The sequence below is a fragment of the Pleurodeles waltl genome, chromosome 1_2 (genome assembly GCF_031143425.1).
Source record: "Pleurodeles waltl isolate 20211129_DDA chromosome 1_2, aPleWal1.hap1.20221129, whole genome shotgun sequence".
NCBI lineage: Eukaryota > Metazoa > Chordata > Amphibia > Caudata > Salamandridae > Pleurodeles > Pleurodeles waltl.
The window spans coordinates 959,612,121-959,634,602 of record NC_090437.1 but is presented as its reverse complement, the minus strand read 5'-3'; the positions used below and the strand labels follow the sequence as shown (position 1 = coordinate 959,634,602).

General features: G+C 43.0%; 1 protein-coding gene across 1 annotated transcript in view; it reads left to right on the top strand.

Annotated features, from left to right (window-relative positions):
* The window catches only part of CEP135 (centrosomal protein 135), a 278,727-nt gene that overhangs the window by 128,095 nt on the left and 128,150 nt on the right, over positions 1-22,482 (top strand). Inside the window, exons 17-19 of the mRNA XM_069200895.1 lie at positions 10,966-11,120; positions 14,872-14,927; positions 17,721-17,889. Of these exons, the coding sequence (XP_069056996.1) occupies positions 10,966-11,120; positions 14,872-14,927; positions 17,721-17,889 (380 nt within the window). The remainder of the gene's footprint in view (positions 1-10,965; positions 11,121-14,871; positions 14,928-17,720; positions 17,890-22,482) is intronic.

The following is a 22,482-nucleotide window of genomic DNA, read 5'->3' as shown; positions in this document are numbered from 1 at the left end:
GTTTCCGGTCTGGTGAGGACCTGGCCTGGCAGTTCTGGCTGGGCTGTTACCATGAGGATCAGGGTCAAGACTGATTTGCATATGACTGCGTCCAAACTGGTGTGGCATGGTGAGCAAAAGAACAATGGATTAAATCCAGATCTGTGACTGGGGGTGAGTGTTTGTATTGTTCAGCACTCTGCCCATCATCCTTTTGTGTTTATTTATATATATATATATAATGTTTAACAAGGATTTCTGAAATCTGTAATGTTAAAAAAACAGGTTAGTTTTTAAAAGATACCAGTTCTGAGAACAGGCTCTTAGTCCACTTTACGTCTATATTATCCTCATAGCTGCATGTTGCTCATGAAGTGGAGGAAAAGTAGGATTGAAGCTCCGGAATTCAGTGTAGTGCAGGTGGCTGGAGCTTGGGGAACTTTACTGCACGTAACTTTTTTTCTATAATTTCTATAATAAATAAATTGTTGGTTTGCAAATGTGTAGCTATTCTCAGGCTTAATGTAGGACAGCCTATGAAAAATGAGGAAGATGAGCTAGGGACGACTAGTACAAGAGTAACAACTCTGAATATCTTGTACTTAGGTTCCAAATCTGTGTGGTGGACGGAATTGTCCTCCACTTAAATGGCTGGCCAAGAGGTATTGTTGGAACTGTCAGAGGTGTTTGAAATTTTGACAGAATGCCAGTCGTTTGACCGGCTTTTGGATATGATCAGTGCTGGAATTGGAAAAAATATTACTCCAGGAACCCATAAATTGAGGGTTCGGATTTGACAGCAGAAAACGATGAAGTCACATGGGGTGGGGCCGGAACAGATGAATCTGACAGTCAACTTATGCATTTATTGTTTAAAGACGCCATCCCAGAGAAACTGGCAACAAATTGAAATGTGACTGTGAAACAGTTGTGGCTTATTTAATTGGTCACACAGAGGCTGCATTTTATAATATCTTATAGACTTAAGGCGCCTGCCGCAGAGATCTTTGTGTGCCCAGCAATTTTGAGGGGCTAGTTATAATGGTAATAATATAACTGGTTCTCAACAGACCTTGCTGGAGAGATCTGTGTTGTTGCCCAGTCACAGTTTTGACTCATAAAGCAGCATAGTAGGTTAATGTGTTTGCTGCAATGCACGTCATTTAACACCCAAATCACAGATTTTATTTTCGATAGATAGGTGAGTGGGTTGCTGCTTTTGACAAAGAGATTGTTTTGTTACTTGCAGTTCATAAATTGCAATCCTTCTAAAATAGCACAGTAATCTATGAACCAGCATCCAGGAGTTACATGCAAACTGCAAAGCATGGGTTTAGAACCTTGTTGTCTTGTTCTCAGTCTGTCATTATTCTAATGTCGATAAAGAAGATTCCTTTTTTTTAAGTATTAAAGTCTTATTAGTTCGGAGAACTCCAACAGCTGTGTTATGTTTTAAATTCTGACTTTGCGTTTCTTTCAAACATAGACTTTCAGCATATAGGGGGTCATCCCGACCCTGGCGGTCCGTGACCGCCAGGGCCGGGGACCACGGAAGCACCGCCAACAGGCTGGCGGTTCTTCCAGGGCCATTCGGACTGCGGCGGTAAAGCCGCGGTCAGAAAAGGGGAACCGGCGGTTTCCCGCCGGTTTTCCTCTGGCCCAGGGAATCCTCCATACCTATTTCGTACTTTAGCAAAGTGTTTCGGAACATCTGCAAAACTTCTTGGCAGGGTATTCGGATGTCGCCCCCAGGAAGCAACAGATTTAAAGCCATGTTGTGCATGACTACAGCAGACAACAGTTACAGATCCACACAAGATATGCCTCCAATTCCTTGACACAAAACATGACTCCAAGTCCTGTGATGAATGCTACATCATGCACCCCAAAGCCATCAAGACTATGAGGCTAAACTCTGATTTGCGGCACAACAAAAAATGGGGTTGATCCCAGTCTAAATCACAAAGTTGGTCTTGGTCCAGATCACCCTTTTCAGGTACATTGAAGGTAAGGTCAAGTCGTAAAGAAGCATAGAAAAGATAAGCTAGACTTCGACATCCAGACGCTTCCCAGTGTTTGGGGAGATCTCACAGTCTGTAATCCAGAAACACGGTGCCAAACGTAGAGTTGATATTCCCCAAGTTCCCTGGGCCACCATGGTCTCCACAGCAAGTTGAGGCCTTCAGTGACACCATGTAACGGAAATAACTAAGCTTGTAGTCCAGATCCATTGGGAATGATTTATGTTTTTGCACGTTTCCGTGTCCACAAACACACACTGTTGCACTGTGTAGGCTAACCGTAACGTGGAGACACTGAATATCGTCATTTCGACTCATCACTCTGCTGGACATTAGAGTCTGTGGCTCGCAGTGGCTTTCTAAATGCAGAATGGGCATTTAGTACTTGATTATTATAGCTTTTCATCTGTTCCTTTCTATAGAACTGATCTACTTTCATAACTGCTCCGGTTTTCAGACTGTGTGTTGAAGTAGAATACTGATAGTCCCGAAAACTGGAACCTAAGTAATATCTTTGTATTCAACACAATACAACCTTGGGCATATACTAAGGCAATTACCTTCTAATTGTGAGTAAACTTTCTCTGCGGCTATAATATAGTCAAGCTATTATAAGTGATTGGTAAATTGTAATGCAATAAACCTTCATCAGAATTATATAGCTTCCATTGAATACTAATTAGTTTCTTCCATAAACATCTCTAGTATTTTTACACAATATATGCATTGTCAATATTCAAAGAGACTTTTTAAAATAAGACAACTATCTTCAATTGCATCATCTAATTGGAGCCAGTAATTTGCAACAAATAATACAATTGTCTAGCTTCAAGATAGTTCGGATGCAGTACAAAGTCTGTTTTTTCAATTATAATACGTCCTTTTTGAGTTTTATATTTAGTTCTCCCAAACACAAGGAAAAGGTGAGCAGTCTCCAAGGTATCCACACGGACTGGAATCCAGGTCCTAGCTGCAGCAGCAAAGTATCTCAGTTGTCTAGCAAGGTTGCCATAAACCACTCGAAAACGAATATCAAAATACCTTCAAAGCGGCCACTGGCATTTCAAACAATGTGAGAATTCACTGGAATTAATGGGAATGTATTTTTCATTCTTTATAGATGCAAAGCCTTTCACCGGGCATCTCTGACACTTTGTGACTACCCCCAGCCTTTGTTATATTGATTGTGTTCAGCACAAACGTTGTAGTATGACACTGGAAGCCCTGCTCAGCACTGCAAAGTAACCCACAGATCATGACACCATCCTGGAAATATTCAAAATGATCCTGGCTCCCTCTTGTGCATGGTGCAGACCTGATAAGGGCTCCAGTCGAATTGCTGCTACTGGTGGCAACTGACTCTGAATAAAGCCAACCCTCTTAACCTCCAGCGCTGGTTGTGTGTCCACCCCTGTGCTGCAGGCCATGTTGGTTCTTCTTCTATTAGCACCATGTCTGGTGGCACCTGTTCCAGATCCAGTTTCATCTCTGGTCTTGGATTCAAATCCTTCTTCAATTAGGATTTGACCATTGTCATGACTTACAGTCAGAAAGGCACAGCCACCTGTGGAGGAAGACTCTCCTGCTCTTACTGTACCTCGACAGAAGTACTTTAAGAGGATTGAGACTATTTTGGGTCTGACCTTAAGGCATTACAAGATCTTCAACCTGCCCAACATGAAGGTGTTGATGATGAGACAACCCCCTCATCATACAGTGTATACAAGCCGTCTTTCTGAAATTTTGCAACCTAGACCTTATACGTCAGAACCATTGTAATTTAATGAGGCTCTGGTTGACCTGATTATATCCACTTGGTCAAAACTATTTTGTGCACTGACTGTGAATTGCCTTTTTGTGAGGTGCCACAGACTGGCTTCTGGTGACCCTGTGTTTTCACACCGCATCCTACTACAGAGAGCAGTATGGTACAGGCCTCCACTTGCAAGGTGAAACAATTCCTGCAGCTCCTCCAGTCAGGGAATCGAAAATAATTGATGCTATGGCCAGATATGTTTTTTGCTTCAAGCAGTCTGTCACTGTGTTCTTTGAATGCTATCTGCTTGTTGGGTCACCACGGTCACGCCCTGTGGAACATAACCCGCTGCACTTTTCCACTTCTGCCTCTAAATCTGCATGTGCTGAAAAAATGGATAGGGACTGAGCACAGATAATTCTAAAAGTCTTTGATTGGTGATGTTTCTATGGAAGGATCTGCTGCCATAATTGCCGAGCAGTGTTGCACTGAACCTCCACAATTTGCTACTACATGCATGGAAACTGAGCAGAACCATGCCGTTCTGGCTGCCCACCACACTTTCACTAAGTTTATGTATTAGACTGTTTAACTAAAGTTGTCTATTGGTGTGAGGAGAAGCAAATTGATCCTCTATTAGCAAAACTGACTGATGTTCTGTTGCTTATATTGTTTTGGCATGATTAGCCTCTTCCATGGACACATTTATTGGTTACTTAATTAGCCTGTTCTGCCTTGCTTCAGTTTCCTGATCAGTCCTCATTCAAATGATCAGTTCTTATGTGCTTTTTAAATGCTTTACCCCACTCTCTTCATACTCACCAGTAGAACCTTGATTTAGTGCAGCCTTATTGATTTATGCTACCTTTGAGCCGCTCCACAGCTGTACTATGAGGCTCTTGACCCTGACCACTGTGTTTCTAATTTCCATTACTTCTGCACATCACCTTTCTGAACTGCAGACCTTGCCAGTTCAGGCTCCGTAACTGTTTTGTTCCTTGACAAGCTAGTACTTAGGATTCATGCATCCTTTTTTCCGAATGGGTTATCGCCTTTCCACATGGAGCAGTCCATCGTGCTCTATGCAGTCTTTTCTCCACTGAATCCATCTGAAGAATAGAGGCTACACCAATTAGACTGCTGGTGTTCCCTTAGTTTCTACACTGATAAGATTAATGAGTACCATATTGACCACCAATTGTTTATTGAATTTACTGATGCAAAGAATGGGAAGGCAGTACAGAAACAGACATTATCAAGATGGATTGTCTTTTACATCAAACTGTGCTATGCCTTCTAATGTCCTCAGTGCTCATTCCACCAGAATGAAAGTCACCACCGCTGTTCTAGCTTGAGTTCTGGTTTGGGACATTTGACAGGCACCGACATGATCATCAGTCCATACCTTCACCACTACTGCATCAATCCTCAAGCCTGCAGAGTATGTCATTTTACCTCTTTGGTCCTGTAGTACTCCCTGGTGTGAGTACATTCCTCATAATCACCTCCTTGGAGGGGGCATTGCTTTGGAATTGATTCATAAGGTGAAAAAGCTGCAGTTAGACGTATCCATCAGAAGAAAAAGTTACTTGCCTTTGGTGATCCCTCTTTCTGGCATTTAAAAACTCTATAACCACATATTTCTCACTATTGCTTTCGGTAGAGTGAATTTTTGGGATTAATAAGGTATTGAGTTATGTTTTGCACACTGTCAGTGCAAACTCAACTTTGCTAGCCCAACTCAGCGTTCGAAGGTGTGGAAAACAAGAGGACACAAATGATGTCATGTCACATTGATGGCACTTACATGCAGCTTTGTGTTATCATTTCAATCAAAAAATGTATAGAGCGCACTACCCACCCGTGAGAGTCTCAAGGCGCTGGTGGAGGAGGGGAGATGGATTACTGTTCGAACAGCCACGTCTTGAGGTTCTTTCTGAAGAGCAGGAGGTTCTGAGTCTTGCGGAGGTTGGTGGGGAGGGAGTTCCAGGCGTTGGGGGCGAGGTAGGAGAAGGATCTGCCTCCGGTGGTGGCGCGATGGATGCAGGGGACTGTGGCGAGAGCGAGGTCGGTCTAGTGGAGGTGGCGAGTGGGAGTGTGGAAGTTCACTCTTTTGTTGAGGTAGGTTGGTCTTGTGTTGTAGAGGGATTTGTGTGCGTGGATGAGGATTTTTAAGGTGATCCTCTTGTCGATCGGAAGCCATTGAAGGGATCTGAGGTGTGGGGAGATGTGTTCATGGTGTAGGAGGTCCGGGATGAGGTGGGCCGCTGCGTTCTGGATCCTCTGGAGTTTGAGTTTGAGTGTGGTGCCGGCATAGAGGGCGTTACCGTAGTCTAGCCCGCTGCTGATGAGTGCGTGGGTGACTGTCTTTCTGGTATCTATGGGAATCCATTTGAAGGTTTTTCGCAGTATGCAGTGTGTGTTGAAGCAGGAGGAGGTGATGGTGTTGATTTGCTGGGTCATGGAGAGGGAGGGGTCCAGGATGATGTTGAGGTTACGTGCGTGGTTTGAGGGTGTTGGTAGGGGGGCCTAGGGAGGTTGGCCACCAGGAGTCGTCCCGTATGATTTTGTTGGGGCCGAAAATTATGACTTCGGTTTTGTTGGAGTTGAGCTTGAGGTGGTTAGGTGTCATCCATGTGGTGGTGTCAAGGAGTCCGGCATGGAGGTTGGGTTTGGCTGTGGTAGGGTTTCGGGTAAGGGAGATGATGAGCTGGGTGTCGTCTGCGTAGGATATGATGGTGATTCCGTGTGGTCGGAGGATGTTGGCGAGCGGGGTCATGTAAATGTTGAAAAGGGTAGGGCTGAGGGAGGACCCTTGGGGGACTCCGCAGATGATTTTGGTGGCTGTGGAGTGGAAGGGAGGGAGGCACACTTTCTGGGTTCTTTCGTTGAGGAAGGAGGTCAGTCAGTCAAGGGCCTTGTGTCGAATACCTGCGTTGTGGAGGCGTGTGCGGAGTGTTTGATGGCGGACAGTGTCGAAGGCAGCGGAGAGGTCCAGGAGGATGAGTGCGACGGTCTCGCCCTTGTCGACTCTGGTTCTGATGTCGTCAGTACATGCGATGAGGGCGGTCTCAGTGCTGTGGTTCTTGCGGAACCCAGACTGGGAGGCGTCAAGTTGCTTTCCTCTAGGAAGTGAGACAGGCGGGGGTTCACTAGTTTCTCAGCGACCTTGGCGGGGAAGGGGAGGAGTGAAATTGGGCGGTAGTTGGTGAGGTCATCAGGGTCTGCTTTGGGCTTTTTCAGGAGTGTGGTGATTTCTGCGTGCTTCCAGGGGTCTGGGAAGGTGGCGTCGTCGAAAGAGCTGTTGATTATGTCGCGAAGCTTGGGAGCGATGGTTGGGCTGGCTTTGTTGTAAATGCGGTTGGGGCAGGGGTGCGAGGGGGAACCTGAGTGGATGGAATTCATTGTTTTTTCAGTTTCTTTGTCGTTGGTAGGGGCCCAGGTGAGTAGTAGGTTGAGGGGGTGGTGGGTCTTTGCTGATCGAGTCGGTGGTGTGTGTGGCGGGTGCGTGTGGTGTGAAACTGTTGTGTATGTCTAAGATTTTGCGGTGGAAATGGTTGGAGAGGGAGTCGCAGAGGAGTTGTGTGTGTGTGGGGTCGATGTTGCTGGCTTTGGGTTTGGAGAGCTCTTTGATGATGGTAAAGAGCTCCTTGCTGTTGTGAGGGGGGAGGAATTTGTGATCAACGCTGATGACACCCTTTTTTGGAGCACAGAAACTGTTGCAGAAATTTTACAGATACAGCCTGGTGCCTGAAGAGATTCACAAGTATAGGAATCTGTGGTTAAATAAAACAACCAGCAGAATCTTCTAATATCCTGGCCACAGACTTCAGAACCCACATCCATTCTAAGATAACATTAGAACTGCTCTTTCCACTTTCCTGTTCTCCCACTTTGCCCCTGCTACGTCCCACGAAGATAATTGTTTATTCTCAAAACTGCTTACATCATCTGTGCTCCTTCTCGTCCCTTCTGTCCACATTTTACCAAATCTGTTGTTTTTATCTCTAGCGCCGATGCTTCTCTCTCAAATTTCTTTAAACTGTTTTCCTGTATCTGGAGAATACCCACTGTGTTTCAAGACTACCACATTATCACTTCTTTTTAAAAGATGGATTTTCCTCTGCATGACAATTCCACCAACTGTGTCGTAAGCCCTTTGTTACTCTATTGCTCTGCAATCATTGCAATGACAACTACTTCACATGTCCAAAAACCTGATCAGGTGTTTCACTCCTTTTGAATAAGGTGTTGGTCTGGACAGTGCCAGCAGTGGCAGATCAATTCCCCACTGCCCTCAGCGGGTTCAGCCTATTCTAAGCCCTTTGATTCTGCCCCTTCCATAACTATCTTTTAGAGGTTTTTTCGGGGATGAAGGTTAAAAGGTCTCCCACTATATCACCAACTGGAAGGCAGTCATGACAGGCTTTTAGGTCACCCAGCTGACCCACCAGGACTACACCCATCCCAGTGCTTTAATTGGGGAGGTACTGGCCGGTACCGACTATATGCACTTCTTTCATTTGAAATGCAGAGTGCCTACACTTCTCAGCACTGCTACAATACATCTAATAGAAGAGTGCCAGCACTTCTCATTAGCAAGTAGGTATTCTAAAGAGTGAATACCTGCACCTCTAGATTTCCATTTAAAGCACTGAGCCTTCCCATCCTATACTCGATGGACTACCCCCCTTCTTTCAGAACGCTGTCATCAACTCACACCTCTATTATGGAGGCAGATGTTATTGTCTTATTGTAGAAATTGATCATAGAAGTGGTGTCTTCGGAAGAGTGATACTCAGGACTTTATTTCCTTTACTTCCTGTGCCCCAAGGACAGCAGGGGCCTGAGGCCTATTCTGGATCTCCACCTTCTGAACCTGTTAATCTAGCAATATAAGTTCAAAATGCTGTCCCTGACCTAACTCTTGTTGGCCTTGAGCTCAGTAGACTGTTTTGCCAGGATTTCCAGGACATCTATATTCACTTTTCAGTCCTCCCCATGAACAGCTTTACATAAAGTTCTCAGTGAGGTCTCAACATTTGCAGTTCGCTGGCTTCCCTTTTGAACTGATGACGGGCCGATGTTTCTTTATGGAGGTCCTGACGGTCGTGGCAGCTTTGTTGCAGAGGTCAGGAATCAGTGTGTTTCTATACTTGGACAACTGGCTAGTGAAGGTGGAGTCCCTAATACTGGTCTAGGAACGTCTCTAGTGGACAGTTACTCTTTTACATGAACTGCACTTTGTCACAACGCACAAGTGCCTCACCTTAGTCCCACACAAAGGCTGACTTCTATTGGGGTGGCTGACTTTTATTGGGACTCTATTCGACGCAGCTCTTGTGAAGGGCTTCCTCATCCTTCTTGGATTGTGGGTGTTCCAGCAATGATTGTAATATGTCTGATTTAAACTCACATGCCTGGTCCTGCCGGTATTGAACCTCCCTAGCCTTGTGTATCCTGTTGGTGCCTCACACCAAATGGCGGATGTAGGCCCTCCATTTGTGCCTGAGATGGCAGTAGCTGCAACATATAGGGAGACTCTTGGCTCACTTACTGATCGTCCAATGGGTACATCAAGGTCTGCACTTGTGGTTGTGCCTCTCCACCCTCTTAAGGTGGTCACTCTTTCAGACCCTACAAGCTCAAGCTACCATGAACACAGATACCTCCTCGCTGGGATGGGGGTGCTCATCTGGGTAACAAGGCAATATGGGACTAGAGTGTTGGAACAGCACTTGCACATACACTGAAGACTTTCCTCCATTCTATCTCAAAGTGAAATCTCTAAATTCTATTTGACAACATCACCACTGTCCATTATATAAACAGACAGGATGGGGTGAGTTGTAGAACTTATGTTGGGAGGTGGTTCACCTATGAAAATAGGCACGGAGATGGGGAATCTTCCCAGTAGTGGTTCATATGGCTACCTCAGTGTGAGGGTGAATGCTCTCAGTTGCCTCTTACTGGAGGGCTATGGGAGGGAACTACACCCTGATGTGACGGAGGTGATCTGCTCTAGACTGGGGTTTCCAACCATAGATCTTTTCACCATAACACTAAAAGGAGGTGTCCTCAATTTTGTGCGTCCAGTTTGCTCTGAATAGCTCCTTGGGGAGTACCTGGTTCAGGTGGTCTGTGAACCTCCTTTACTTGTTTCCACTAACCCAACTCATATGCAGAGTAAGAAGTCATGAAGGATCCCATCTGCCAAACTCTAAATCAGGACTTAAGTCTTGTGATGGGTGCGGTTAAATGCAACCTGAAGCCTCTTAGTAATTATGCGCTACACCCAGGCTAAATAAAACCCCTGAAAGGCATTCATACATGTTCCCCCGGAGCCATGGCTGTTTCTGAGGTGACCTTTTTGCCAACATCTGCTGTTATGCAGTCATCCTACATACCTTTGCAAAGCACAATTTCTTCGCATCTCAGACAGATACTTTGCTCAAACTATGCTGCATGATTTCCTTTGTACTAGAATTCCTCAATCTCACCTGACAGGCATGTACTGCTTTGGGACTTATTCATAAGATGAGGAATATGTGGAAAGATGCATCTATCAGAAGAAAAAGTCACTTACCGTCGTTAACAACATTTCTGGTGGATGAATAATCTTTCCACAGATTGCTCACCACCCTCCTTCCTCCTCAGAGGTAGGAATGCAAACGTGGTGTGTGTTGTAATTGTTGCTGTGGGAGCTCTCTTGGTTCCACTCTGCACGCCTTAATGAGGATACAAAAAAAGTCAAGAAGTGACATCAGCGCGACAGTCGGCACCTAATATCCTGCGATGATATCGCTTCCAGAGGTTGCAACTGGGAGTGTATGGCACTACGAATCAAGTAACTTTTTTCCTCTCACCCATCACTCACCTCCCATCATCACCAAAGGTTTATCTATCCTTTTAAACTGAATATTTGTCCCGTGTCCAGCGAGTTGTTGAAATATCAATAGTGTCGGAGTGTCCCGCCTTTTTACAAATAAAACTAAAGCTATTTTTTCTACGTGGAGTTATAAACAGAGCATTATTATTTATGCAGCAGTAATATGTTTTATGTTTTTCACAACATCTTATTTTCTTTGCAGCAGGTGTGGAAACCATGTATCATTAAACCAGTTAACAGTGTGTATGATACTTTAGGTGAAAGGAAAATAATAAGTCTAATGCAAATAAGTAAGAAGCTTTTGTTGCTGTGATCTACAGATCATTTAAATCGCAAGAATGCCTCTCAGCACGATGAGGTGAACATGCTCAGAAATACAATCTCCGTTCTGGATAAAGAAAAGGATAATTTGCAAGAGACTGTCGACGACAAGACCGAGAGAATTGCGTGCCTCGAAGACAACCTTGCCAACAAGGTATGTTCAACCCAAGGTTAGGTGCGTGGATAGAATCAGTGCTTAGTTTGTTAAAAAAAGACTCCCGTGGCCAGCGCTATTAAATGTCGGTGCGCTGAATACCAAGGGCTGGTAGCCTTAAATCCACATCGGGCTTCTCTAATCCACTGCCAGACACTCCCTGCCCCCCTATATCTCACCCTTGCAGGTTCCTGGTTGCTCTCCTTTTGACTGACGATTTGGCCGTCTTTCTCTTCCCCCGTTTTTTCACTTTGTGTTTTTCCCTATCTTCATGGACGTCATTTAGGGGTCGCAGCTGCGACCCCTGGCTTGCCCTTCGCGACTCCTAGCCTCAAAGGTGGCAAAATCAATGCCAGGAACACAAGGGCAGCTCGGCTGGTGCTCCACTCGCCTTCTTTTGCGGTAATTTATTTTATTACACTAATAGTGCATAGTATTACTTTATTCACTATTAGTGTAAAAAATGTGAAGTACAGTTAGCTGGGGTAAGTAAAAATTGCTTTTAAATGTATGCTGTGTATGCTTTCTGGTGAGGCTGTGTTTATGTGAGAGACTTGTGTATGTGTAAGCAGGTGTGTGTGTGAGTGAGTGAAAGGGAAGGTCAAAGGGCATGTGATGACACTTTCCACTACCTATGGCATTTTGGTGAATTGACGTCCATGCCTATCTTGCACCCAGGAAATATCTGATGAGGAAAAACAAGTGCCGGTCCCCAACAATGAGTGCTAGTGCGCCACACCGGCAACCACCGGCTCGAATTGAGCGCTGGACAGAATATATAATGTAAATAATGTTGGTACATTTATGGAACAGAGTTACAGAGTAGGATGGGACAATTAACTGTAGCTGTGGTCCTCACTGTACCTTGGTTATATTTGGGCTGTTGGTCAGTGTCATTCAATTCAGTACATATGCTAATAATATCAACCCCCTCTAGACAAGTCATTTTTTCTTCTCTCAGGGGTGTTGTGCATCAGACCTTCACTGGGGCAAATTAAATAAATGCATATTTAGCTTTCATTTTTGTTTCACACAGAATGTAGGGAAAGGTTAAAATAACACGACGACTAGGTTTTACTGCACGTTTTCGTAAGGATCAGTGCACAAACTTTAACTGTGTGAATGTATTGGAAGGCACCAGGCTGATCTGTTCTGTACTGGACTCTGAAATTATACTAATATTTTATTGCCTAAAATCTGCCATTGGTGCCTCTGTAGGTAGATTGGGCCTGTAATATTTTTATAATTGTCAAGTTATACTCTTATTGCTTTATTGCGCAAATCTGACACTGACAGAAATCTAACAAGGCTGCAATGCAAAGTCCTGCGTTGCTTTTGAGGATGCCATCGCTGATGGGCTTGCGATGGGAAGTTCTGCGTCACAGATGCTTCACACACAGGAGGCTCAGAAGAGCTGCGGGCTGCAATGCAGAGTTGTCAAGGATGCTGTTGATGAGGGGTTTGTGATGCGTAGGCCTGCATAGAGGATGGGTTGTGCAGCGGCTGTTCTGAGGAGACTGCGAACCGCGATGCGAGGTCCACATTGGAGATGGGTTGCTCTGCAGTGGTTCCGATGTGTGTATGAGGAGATGTTGCACTGCATCAGTTCAACTTCATAGGACCACAGCTGGGCTGGCAGACAACCATCTGACCCACTTTCAGGGGTCCAGGACTGGGGTGGCACCACGTGGTGGGTAGGACAAACAGTAGGTAGAGTCCTGGTGCTGGGTTCAAGATGGTTGCAGGCTTTTCTGTCCCTGAAGCTCTGATCAGGAGGGCAGCCAGTTAGCCCTTGTGGGTCGCTGTGGTGAACCTCCGGTCAACAAGTAGGTCCTGTCCTTTTGCTTAGGCAGCAGTGCAACAGAATAGCAGGCCTTCTTGCAGAGCAGCACAGCAGTTCTTCTGAGTCTTCCACAGGTGCACTGAAGAGTTGGGTCTGTGGTCCCTATTTATAAATGGTCTCAGCTTTGAAGCAGAAGAAGGTTCTGGAGGTTTTCACCCCCAGAGGTGTTTGGAATTTCCTGGCCCCAGCTTGTCTGGAGGGTTACAAAAAACTAGTGCCAAACCCTTTGTGAATGTGCCCAGGAAGACTCTTTGTCGATGTGCAAGTGTGGTAGGTGAGTGCTTCTCCCCCTCATCATGTCAGAAATGGCCCATCCTGCCAACACCTATTTCCCTTTGTCTCACTGCCTGGGAGCAGTACACAAAGATCAACTGCCAGCTACACCTGGTGATGTGACCCAGGATACAGGCAGAAGGCACCAAATGGTTAGGACACCTATATGCCAACTTTCTAAAAGTGGTATTTTCAGTACTGGGATTTAAAATCCAACTTTACTATTAAAGAGGGTTTTAAATGACAATTCTGTAGACACCAAACTTGGCATTCCTACTAGCTCCCATTTGAAAGTTATCACTTACTAAATGTGAAAAGGTAATCCACTATTCTCCTGTGGGAGAGGCAGGCTATTAGTGAAAAATGAGCTTAAGAGATTTAAAAGGTAAATGCACATGTCCACCTTTTTAAAAAACACTACACCCTGCCCTATGGGTTGTGTTCGGCCTAATTTAAGGATGTTAGGGATGACTTACATACATTAAAAGGAAGGGTTGAGCTTGGCAAAAGGTTTAACGTGCCAGGTCGAAATCACAGTTTTAAATGGCCCACACAGGCTGCTATGGCAGTCCTGAAACATGGTTAAAGGGCTATGTAAGTGTGTGGAGCAGTACGTGCTCCAGGTCCATTCACCCATAGACATTAATTGATGGATCTCATGACTGACATCATACATAAAGCAATGTGTAAGTAACTCCTCCAGGAACATTTTTTGCTGTAGACCTTTACCCAGTTCCCTGGGGGAATATTGGGTTGCCCTGTATCTTGTAAGCAGGACCATTTAATTTACAGGCCCTGGGTACATGTAGTGCCACTTTACTAGGGACTTACAAGTAAATTAAATGTGCCAATTTGGTATAAGCAAATTCTACCATGTTTAGAGGGGAAAATACATGCACTTTAGCACTGGTTAGCAGTGGTAAAATGAACAGAGTCCTAAGGCCAACAAAACAATATCTGGGAAAATGAAGGAATAAGGCAAAAAGCTTTGGGGGACGACCATCCTAAGGCTGTTTGTTATAAATGATTAGGACTTGCTGGGGGGTGTAAACCGTTCTGAGGATGTCACCAAATGTATTTCTGTCTACCTGATTCTACATATTTGTATTTTTTGCTACTATTTAGACGTACATGTGTAATATTACTTTTTTAATAAAAAGCACTGGCTGGACAGTAATGTATTCAGTGCTGTTGTAGCTTACCAGCGAGCTGGTACTAGCTCACATTACCTCCCTTAAGTAGGCCTTAGACTATTCTGCTTTGCTACCCTGAGAGAATCAAATGCTACACTGGAGTTATGGTTCCCAGTACAGAGGAATTGCAAACGTATTACTTGTGAAGGACCCACATCCTTCACAACTGATATCTCTTTCTTACAGATGCTTCCTCTGTTTATGCGAGAAGCATATGTCCATGTTCCCATTCATACAGCAAACAGGAGGTACCCTTCATTTTACACGTTGACAGAAAGTAAATCTCTTTCTAACCTCTCAGCCTGTGACCAAGAAGTTTAAAATATAAAGAACCTGCAGAGATAAAACACTGAGATCCCTAGGTACCAAATGTTTCAGAAGGTGCATACATTTTCCTTTTAAATCTTGCTATAATAGCCATTGTTTTTATGTTTTTTCATAGGACAAAACCATCAGTAACTTGAGACTTGCACAATCTGAGTTGGAGTCTTCTACAGAGTAAGTAATGAACTAATGTAAAATATACAAAATGTCCTGTAGAAATTTCACAGAAACCCTAATGGTATTTGAAACATCCACATGCCAGCTGCGGGATACTCTTATATGTGCCAGGTTGCTTCCAAATACATAGTGTTATTCCATATGTAAAAGTCAACAATATGGTTATGTTGCCATACAGTGTTTATTACAAAGCGGCAGTCATAGCATGCAAGTTCCATCCAGTACATTTTAGGGCTTTGAGTAGTCCAAAACACAAGAATGGTACTCTCATTTATTTTGTCTGTTGTAACTTTTGTCATGCTGTTCTGAATTTAAGTGCTATATGCACCTTATCTCCTATACCAGCTTGCTGACATCTGAAGCACCCAAGGAAAATTTGGAGACCACATTCGTTGAGAGCCTTATGTGCATAATAGGTGCATAATAAAGTAGCCATTTAGGGTAAAAAAGTCAATTTCTCAAACAGTTGCTTCATGAATGATTCTCTAAGAAATTGATGTACATTTGATCTTTAATCTGCACCTTCATCTATTTTTCCCACTTCTTTAAGAGATAGGATGTCTCACATTTATTCAGCTTTTGGCTTAATCTCTTATACTATTCTCCAACCTCCTGAATGTGATTTTGAAATAAAGGTGATGCTAACTCTTGGACTTGTAGGAGACATGGGTGAATTAATTAAAAAGGCTTAATCTTCTGGAATGATAGCCAATACCATGTTGTGTCATTTAAACATTTCACAGTAATCTTCTTCTAGGATATAACAGTACCCTCTTTATGCAGTCACTCAGTAATGTATGTGCATGTATGTAGGGAATTGTAGAATAAGTAAAGAATTTCTTTTTGTAATAACTTAAGGCTTGAATAGCATAATATCGCATTTTTGGCCATTTATGATTTCTCAAAACAGCCTGGAGATCCATATAGAGTTCTTTAAACATCAGTTTTATATTTGTGTCATCAGATGTGTTGAATAGAATTCCAGAATATATTTGCAGAACCTGCAAAATAGCACAAACTTAGATTTGGCATAGACACCCCATCGTTCCCTTGGTGAATTTATAGTCTTGTAAGCGCTACTAGTGATCTTCTACTTCATCATATAAAGTTCTGAAACAGTTTTTCAATTTGTTTGAAATATTTGGCTTCTATTTTGCAGGTAAAACTGTGAAAATAAACAAAATATTAGTAGACGTTTAAAATAGGGCATTTCTACCAGTGATCGAGAATAGTAATTATTTCCAGGTTTTTGTTTGATCTAATAATGTTAAATAGTTTAATTTGAGTAGATTATTATATCTCCATGGTACCCTAATACCTAGATATTATATTATCTTTCTTCAGAATTTTTTCCGATAGAAATCCTGGTCGAAGTAGGCAAGACTCTCACTGGGCTATCACTTAACCAGCAGCAGTGATTCAGTTTTTCTGACCGTAGTGACTCCATGCCCTGTCAGTCCAGTTGACACAGCTGCACCGAGGCCAACCACAATCAGATTCTCAGAATTAGCTTTTTAGACATGCTGACTCCTTTGCACTAGTGTGGGGTATGGTAACTGTAGAAATGCCTTGAAGAAGCCCCAGGCCTGCACGCTACAGGTGTGAAAGACATGTTGACTGGCCTGTTCTCCTGTCCTTTTTTATGCTGTTAATGAACTGACTAAGTACCACAGTAATAAACTAAACATGCATGGTATAATAGAAAATGAAAGTGATTTTCTTTTCTCTTATTTCAGTGAGTCAGACTAATTTGCAATCCATTGAGAAGGGCCAAAAGTCACAGGAATGTTGGCCTGCTGGGGTCAGCAGACCACCATGTCTGCGATTGCGTTTTCAGTAATGCGACCGCTAAATACCTTTGTACATCTGGCCCAAAGTACACTAAATTAAAGCCCTGTCCAAGAGACTTAGGACCTGGTTTAGAGCTCAGCTGACTGGTTACTCCATCACAACAGTGACCCACGATGCCTAATTTAACATACAGAAGCTACAAAAATACATTCTTAGTATGTCCATAGTAGGGCAGCAGCTCATAACTTAGATCTAGGACTCTGCTCTGGAACATACCCATATATATATAATACAAATAGCACAGACCAATCCATTTCCACTTTGGATCCACTTTGCTCCTCAGTGTTTTAAGTATTGCATGGAAGCAAGAAGTAATTGTGTGAACATGCTCAGCACTGCTAAATCACCTTAGTCAGATACCCAAGATTATGTAATGTGTAACTCAACTTTCAAGAGTGCTACACTATCTGAAAACTGTTCTGCCATTTGCATTGAAAGATTATCCTTCCAGATATATCACCCTACATCAGAAGATAACATCTTGCTTGAATAAGAGTGTGCATTGGTCTTGTGCAGAAAAAAACATCATCATTCTTGTGCATTCTCTTACCAAAGGCAGCAATACACTATGGTTGTTTTCCGGATTGTCACAAACATGGACATGGGGGGAAATTAAAGGTGAAGAGACATGCTCATTGCAATTTGTCTACAACACTCAAACTGAAATGCAGCCATGATTTGCACAAATCCATTTGTACTATACATTCTTTCACCTTAGCATCTGCAGAGACAAACGCACTGGCATACTTAACTTACTTTTTTTACTGCACCTCATTCAAAGCTGCTGGTGCAGTCCCTCATCTGCCATTGTGCAAAAGCTGTAGAAAATCAAAAATAAAAGGCCCTACAATGAACAAATCATATGTTTAGTGTTTTAGTGGTCTATGCTGCATTGTTAGAATTGTATTCTTATGAGGTTTGAAATGCGTTAAATTCTAGCCACCTGAAGGATTCACTGAGCAGCAAAGATCGAGAGCTTTCTAGTCTGCGCCGCCAGCTTGATGCAGCCAATGATGAAATGGCACAAACTGGGCATTCAAGGGAAATATTACTTAAAGAGAACAGAAGACTGCAAGATGATTTGGCCACAATGACTAGAGAAAACCAGGTACTGCTAAACACAATTTAATTTAATGTGTCCAAATACCAATCTGCACTTGCAATTTGAATCTGATTTTACATATTTTTTAATTGAATATGGGGGGAGTGTTGAGCCTGGCTGGGCATGGAGATGGCCACTTGCGTTTACAGCTCTGCATGGAGATGGCCACTTGCGTTTACAGCTCTGCATGGAGATGGCCACTTGCGTTTACAGCTCTGCATGGAGATGGCCACTTGCGTTTACAGCTCTAGTAAAGTCTTTACTAATGTAGAAAAGGACATTGTTGAAATCAGTCACTGCGTTGCACACAGGAGGGTACCTGTGTTCAGCGTTCCTTGACTTTAAAGCTGTGTTTTTTTTAGGATTCCATCTGCGGCTTGTGGTTATTTTTCTGAGGATGCCAAACGCTGCCTCTCTTCAGTAGCACAAGATTATCCTCGCCAAAAAGTGTGCTTATTTAGTGTGGCCTCATGGATGGGAAAGCTTCCATCCAAATTAATCTCTGACCCCTCAAAAAGCTTCTCTGAAGAAAACTCGTCAATTTCAGACAGTCCTCAACCAAGTTTTCAATCCAGAGGTCCATTGAGGGCTTAAGCGCCAAGCTGAAAAGTTGTTAAAACAAGGCACCAATGTCTAGGCTCACAGAACTATGAGGTTGGTTACACTCCATTTTCCATGACTTAATACACAGAGCCCCTATGCATTACCTGGACCCTGAAGATATGTTTATCTGATGTGATGTTCAACAATCACTTTGAGTCCCACCATTTATATTGTTTGGTGTGCAGCATAAAGGAAAGATCACTTTATCTATTAACTCAATTCTGACCTTCATCATGGGAGTTTTTTCAAGCTATGTTTCTCTTAGTTATATAATGTTGTTAGTTTTTAATAGTGCACTACTGTTTCAAACAGTTGTCATTTTTTTCTCCATGTTTTTTACGTTCTGTGAAGTTCAGATGACTGAGCCTGTCATGTGGCGTAAACTACCCACTGACCAAGGTGAGGGCTGCACCTGAGAAATAGTCCTGCTGCATTCTTTGCTGAACATGAAACCAGAGGGCTGAGCTTCTAGTAATCATAGCTCTTACTAACAGCAGAGGTGGTGTTATGTTCCAAGACGAGTGAGATCTTCCATTTTATTCCTGCTACTGCAGGTCAGCCTCTGATTCTCTGGACAGAATACGATCAATTTCATACTTTACCTATTTACTTGACAGAAAATGGTCAAAAGCACAAGACTAGTTCAGAATGGTTGTATTTCCCCCAGTGTTTCCCTCCTCTTTTATAATGAGACCGCCTGAGTGTGATAACCTTGCAAGATGCGTACTTCAGCATGTTGACAGTACTAGAGCACAACTGAAGCCCTATAAAATATTACACTACATTGGGCAATCGGGCCAATAATTATAATCATATGAACCTTATATTGTAGAATAACATAATGAAGATCTTCCTTAGGAAAGTAATTTCAGATAAACAGATATGGTCGTCAATACAATTTATAATATACACCATACCTGTAGATGTTCTGGAGTATGTGTGTCAGAAGAGCCAAGTATGTAAAACATTAGAGCAAAATGATTTTTAGTCTTTTCTCGAATTTAGAAAGGCTGTTCTCAGGCAGGTCAAGCGACCACTGGTGCCCAGTGACCTGCAAAGCCTTGCACCCGTTAGCCCCACAATTGACAGGCGGTCCATTCCTCTCAAAGGTCTATTAGGAATACACAAACAGTAGCAAACCCTGAAAAATAGAAGGGCAAACCCCACCAGTCCTATTTTTCATTACCTTCTTCTTCCCTGAACCCTTCATTAATTAGATGTAAAGGGAGCACCAAGGAGTTGTTGTAATAATATCAAACACATGTAACCCAAGTATGTTAGTTGTTAACTACATGGCTAGCTATTTTGTTTGAGTTGCTTCAAATTAATTGAGCTTGTTATCAAAAACCCTCTTCTGCTCTTATGATAAACCTCCATATCGTTGAGATTTCCTGGCAAGGTTCCATGAAGATTGGTTTACCCTGGCATTACTGATTTGAGTCGTACTCCTAGACTGCAAGACACATACCCCAGTAGATCAGGAATATTTGTGTCAGTCTTTTGCCTAACTTCAATATTATGGTTCTTTATAAAGTAAAAAGGCTGGTGGTTTCACTCAAATCCGAGAACCAGGGGCTTCTTACCAAAGAGTGTCTGTAGTTGATGGAGTAGGATCTGATCTAGCATAGGAGCCGTCGGTTTATGTCCGAAGAGTGTATCCTCCTTGACAAGCAATGTTAATAGAACAGTTTGTGGAAGTCTTGCTTTATAATGCTTTGTAGGCACCATTAGACTTTTGAATTGGCATTTGTTTGACAGAGAGTGGCCCGTAAGTTCTGATGGCCCTTGTAATGGTAATTCTAGGCAAGAAAATAACAGGAACCCAAGGGACTACTAATCGAGGACAGATACATTTTGCATGGTGTCCTGAAGGTTCTGTGAAAGGAGACAAGCCATCAAGTTCTGCTCCTTTTTTTTTTTCTTTTTTTTTCTTTAATAATGGTTGGACTTTAACGATCCGAGGAGAGTTTGAATAACATTTGGGGTTGTACCTTGGCCCCAGCTGCCTATCATATATTTAACTAATTTACTCGATTTACTCCGCTGTAGTAAGAGTAATCAGAGTTTGAAAACCTCTTTGCCTCAATACTCAAAACTAAAAAATGGTTTTTGTACCTGTCTGCTATGTAGCACCCATGTTATCTTAAAATTAAATGCGATGGTTATTTTTTTTTGTGGCATATGGTTGCTATTAGAAAAGTAACTTGGCAAACCAGTTGGCATTGCCAGTGGTTGAATGATTATTGATTTTGTCTAGATTTGGTTTAGAGTGTTAATGTGCAAAAATCTGCTCAAAATTTCCAGTGACCTAATTCTACCATCTTGTTTTTTCACCGTCATTCACTGATAGGGAAAAGAGGGTAAGTCCAATAATGGGGATTATAGTCCTGTAGTTTCAATCTGTGTACACGTATGCATGTATTTCCTACTAAATCTACTCAGGCTCTCGAGTGTCACCCTTTTCAGCAAGTAAACTGCGTTCGTTGAGAACAGTAGATGTATCCAGACAGCAAAATGACAATGGAAGGGAGATTGCCAAAAAGAGTGAAACACCGCACATGATTTGATTCTTCATCCCAGAGTACAAACAGACATCGTCAGACATTAAAAAGAAAGGCGCCGTAGAGCTGCCAGCTCGGGATGTACTTCTTTCTGACAACACAAGACTGCTGTGTAGTTATATAGAGCAGTGCCTCTTACTCCCTCCAAAGTAGGATGTGACATAACATTTAGTCCTGGATTCCTAGGACTGTAATTGGCTGCAGTGCAGATTGATGGCCCACCTTTTCCAGCTCTCTGACAAGTGATGTGCTAAATTCAGAAATGGGGGGGGGGAGGGCAAGTTTGCATCTCATTGAGACTCCACATGTCTGTCACCGAGTGATATCTAGCTGGATCAGTTCAAGTAGGCCCAAGATATGGTGTAGAGGCTGCAAAAGATAGTAGTTGCTGCCAAGGATACTGTAATATTACTTCATATCTTCGTCTTCTGCGCTTTGGCATTCCTACATGGACAGGAAGCCCTATGAGCTGTGGTCTGCTGCTGCAGATAGGTAGCAGGCACACGTTTTCTACCCTTTATGGACGATTCTTGGAGAAATGTCACGATAGCTGACAAGCAGTTTAAAACATTTGATGACAGTCAGCTGTAGTGCTTAAACTGCACTCTTACACTCTGCTCTCGAGGCGAGCGCACCCGCCAGCAGACAATTATGTGAGATGGGGTATGCTCTGCCCACATGTTGGGAGCCAGGAGTACATGTACTGGGCATACGTTGTGCGCTTCCACAAAAAAGTGCTTGCCTTCTTTACAGATGTGAACATTTTGTTCATTTATCCAGCTGCCTGGGGTTGAACGTTCAGGGGCATACACATGTCGTTGTATTGCTATTAAGGTGTCCTAGATAACTAGATAATTTGTTTTTTTCTGGCAGCAGTACAGATGCGAGAAGGCAGTCATTAACATACATGTATTTTTTAGGTCTGTTTTGATAGTGCATTCATAAGCTGACCTATTGAAATTACCAATGCTTGTTAATGTATACGTGTTTGTTAGTAATCAAGCAATCCATGGTACATTTTATGTACAGTTGCATGGCGTGTGCTATGCCAGAAGTCAAACTTGCACACAGCAAGTTCTTTCATCGCTGTCACCATCAATAGTCCAAAACAACTCACGCAATCATTGTGCCAGTCTCAAGTCTTATACAGCCCAAGATTTTGGCGGATAGTCTTAATTCTTGAAAGCCACAGCCTTCACCGAGTGTTGTTCTCGTATTATTTCTGTCACAATAAAGTGCCTAATCTGTCACAATAAAGTGCTTAATCAAGTACTAAACATTCACTGCTTCCGAGAGGTGTAACCCCTGCATATAAATTTTGGATTCCTGGCAAAGTTTCATGTACTCAACTCTGTACTCGACAGAGAGCAGAGAGCTAATGATGCAACTCTTAAATTCAGTGTAATGTGCAAGGTCACGCATATGTTCCTGCAAA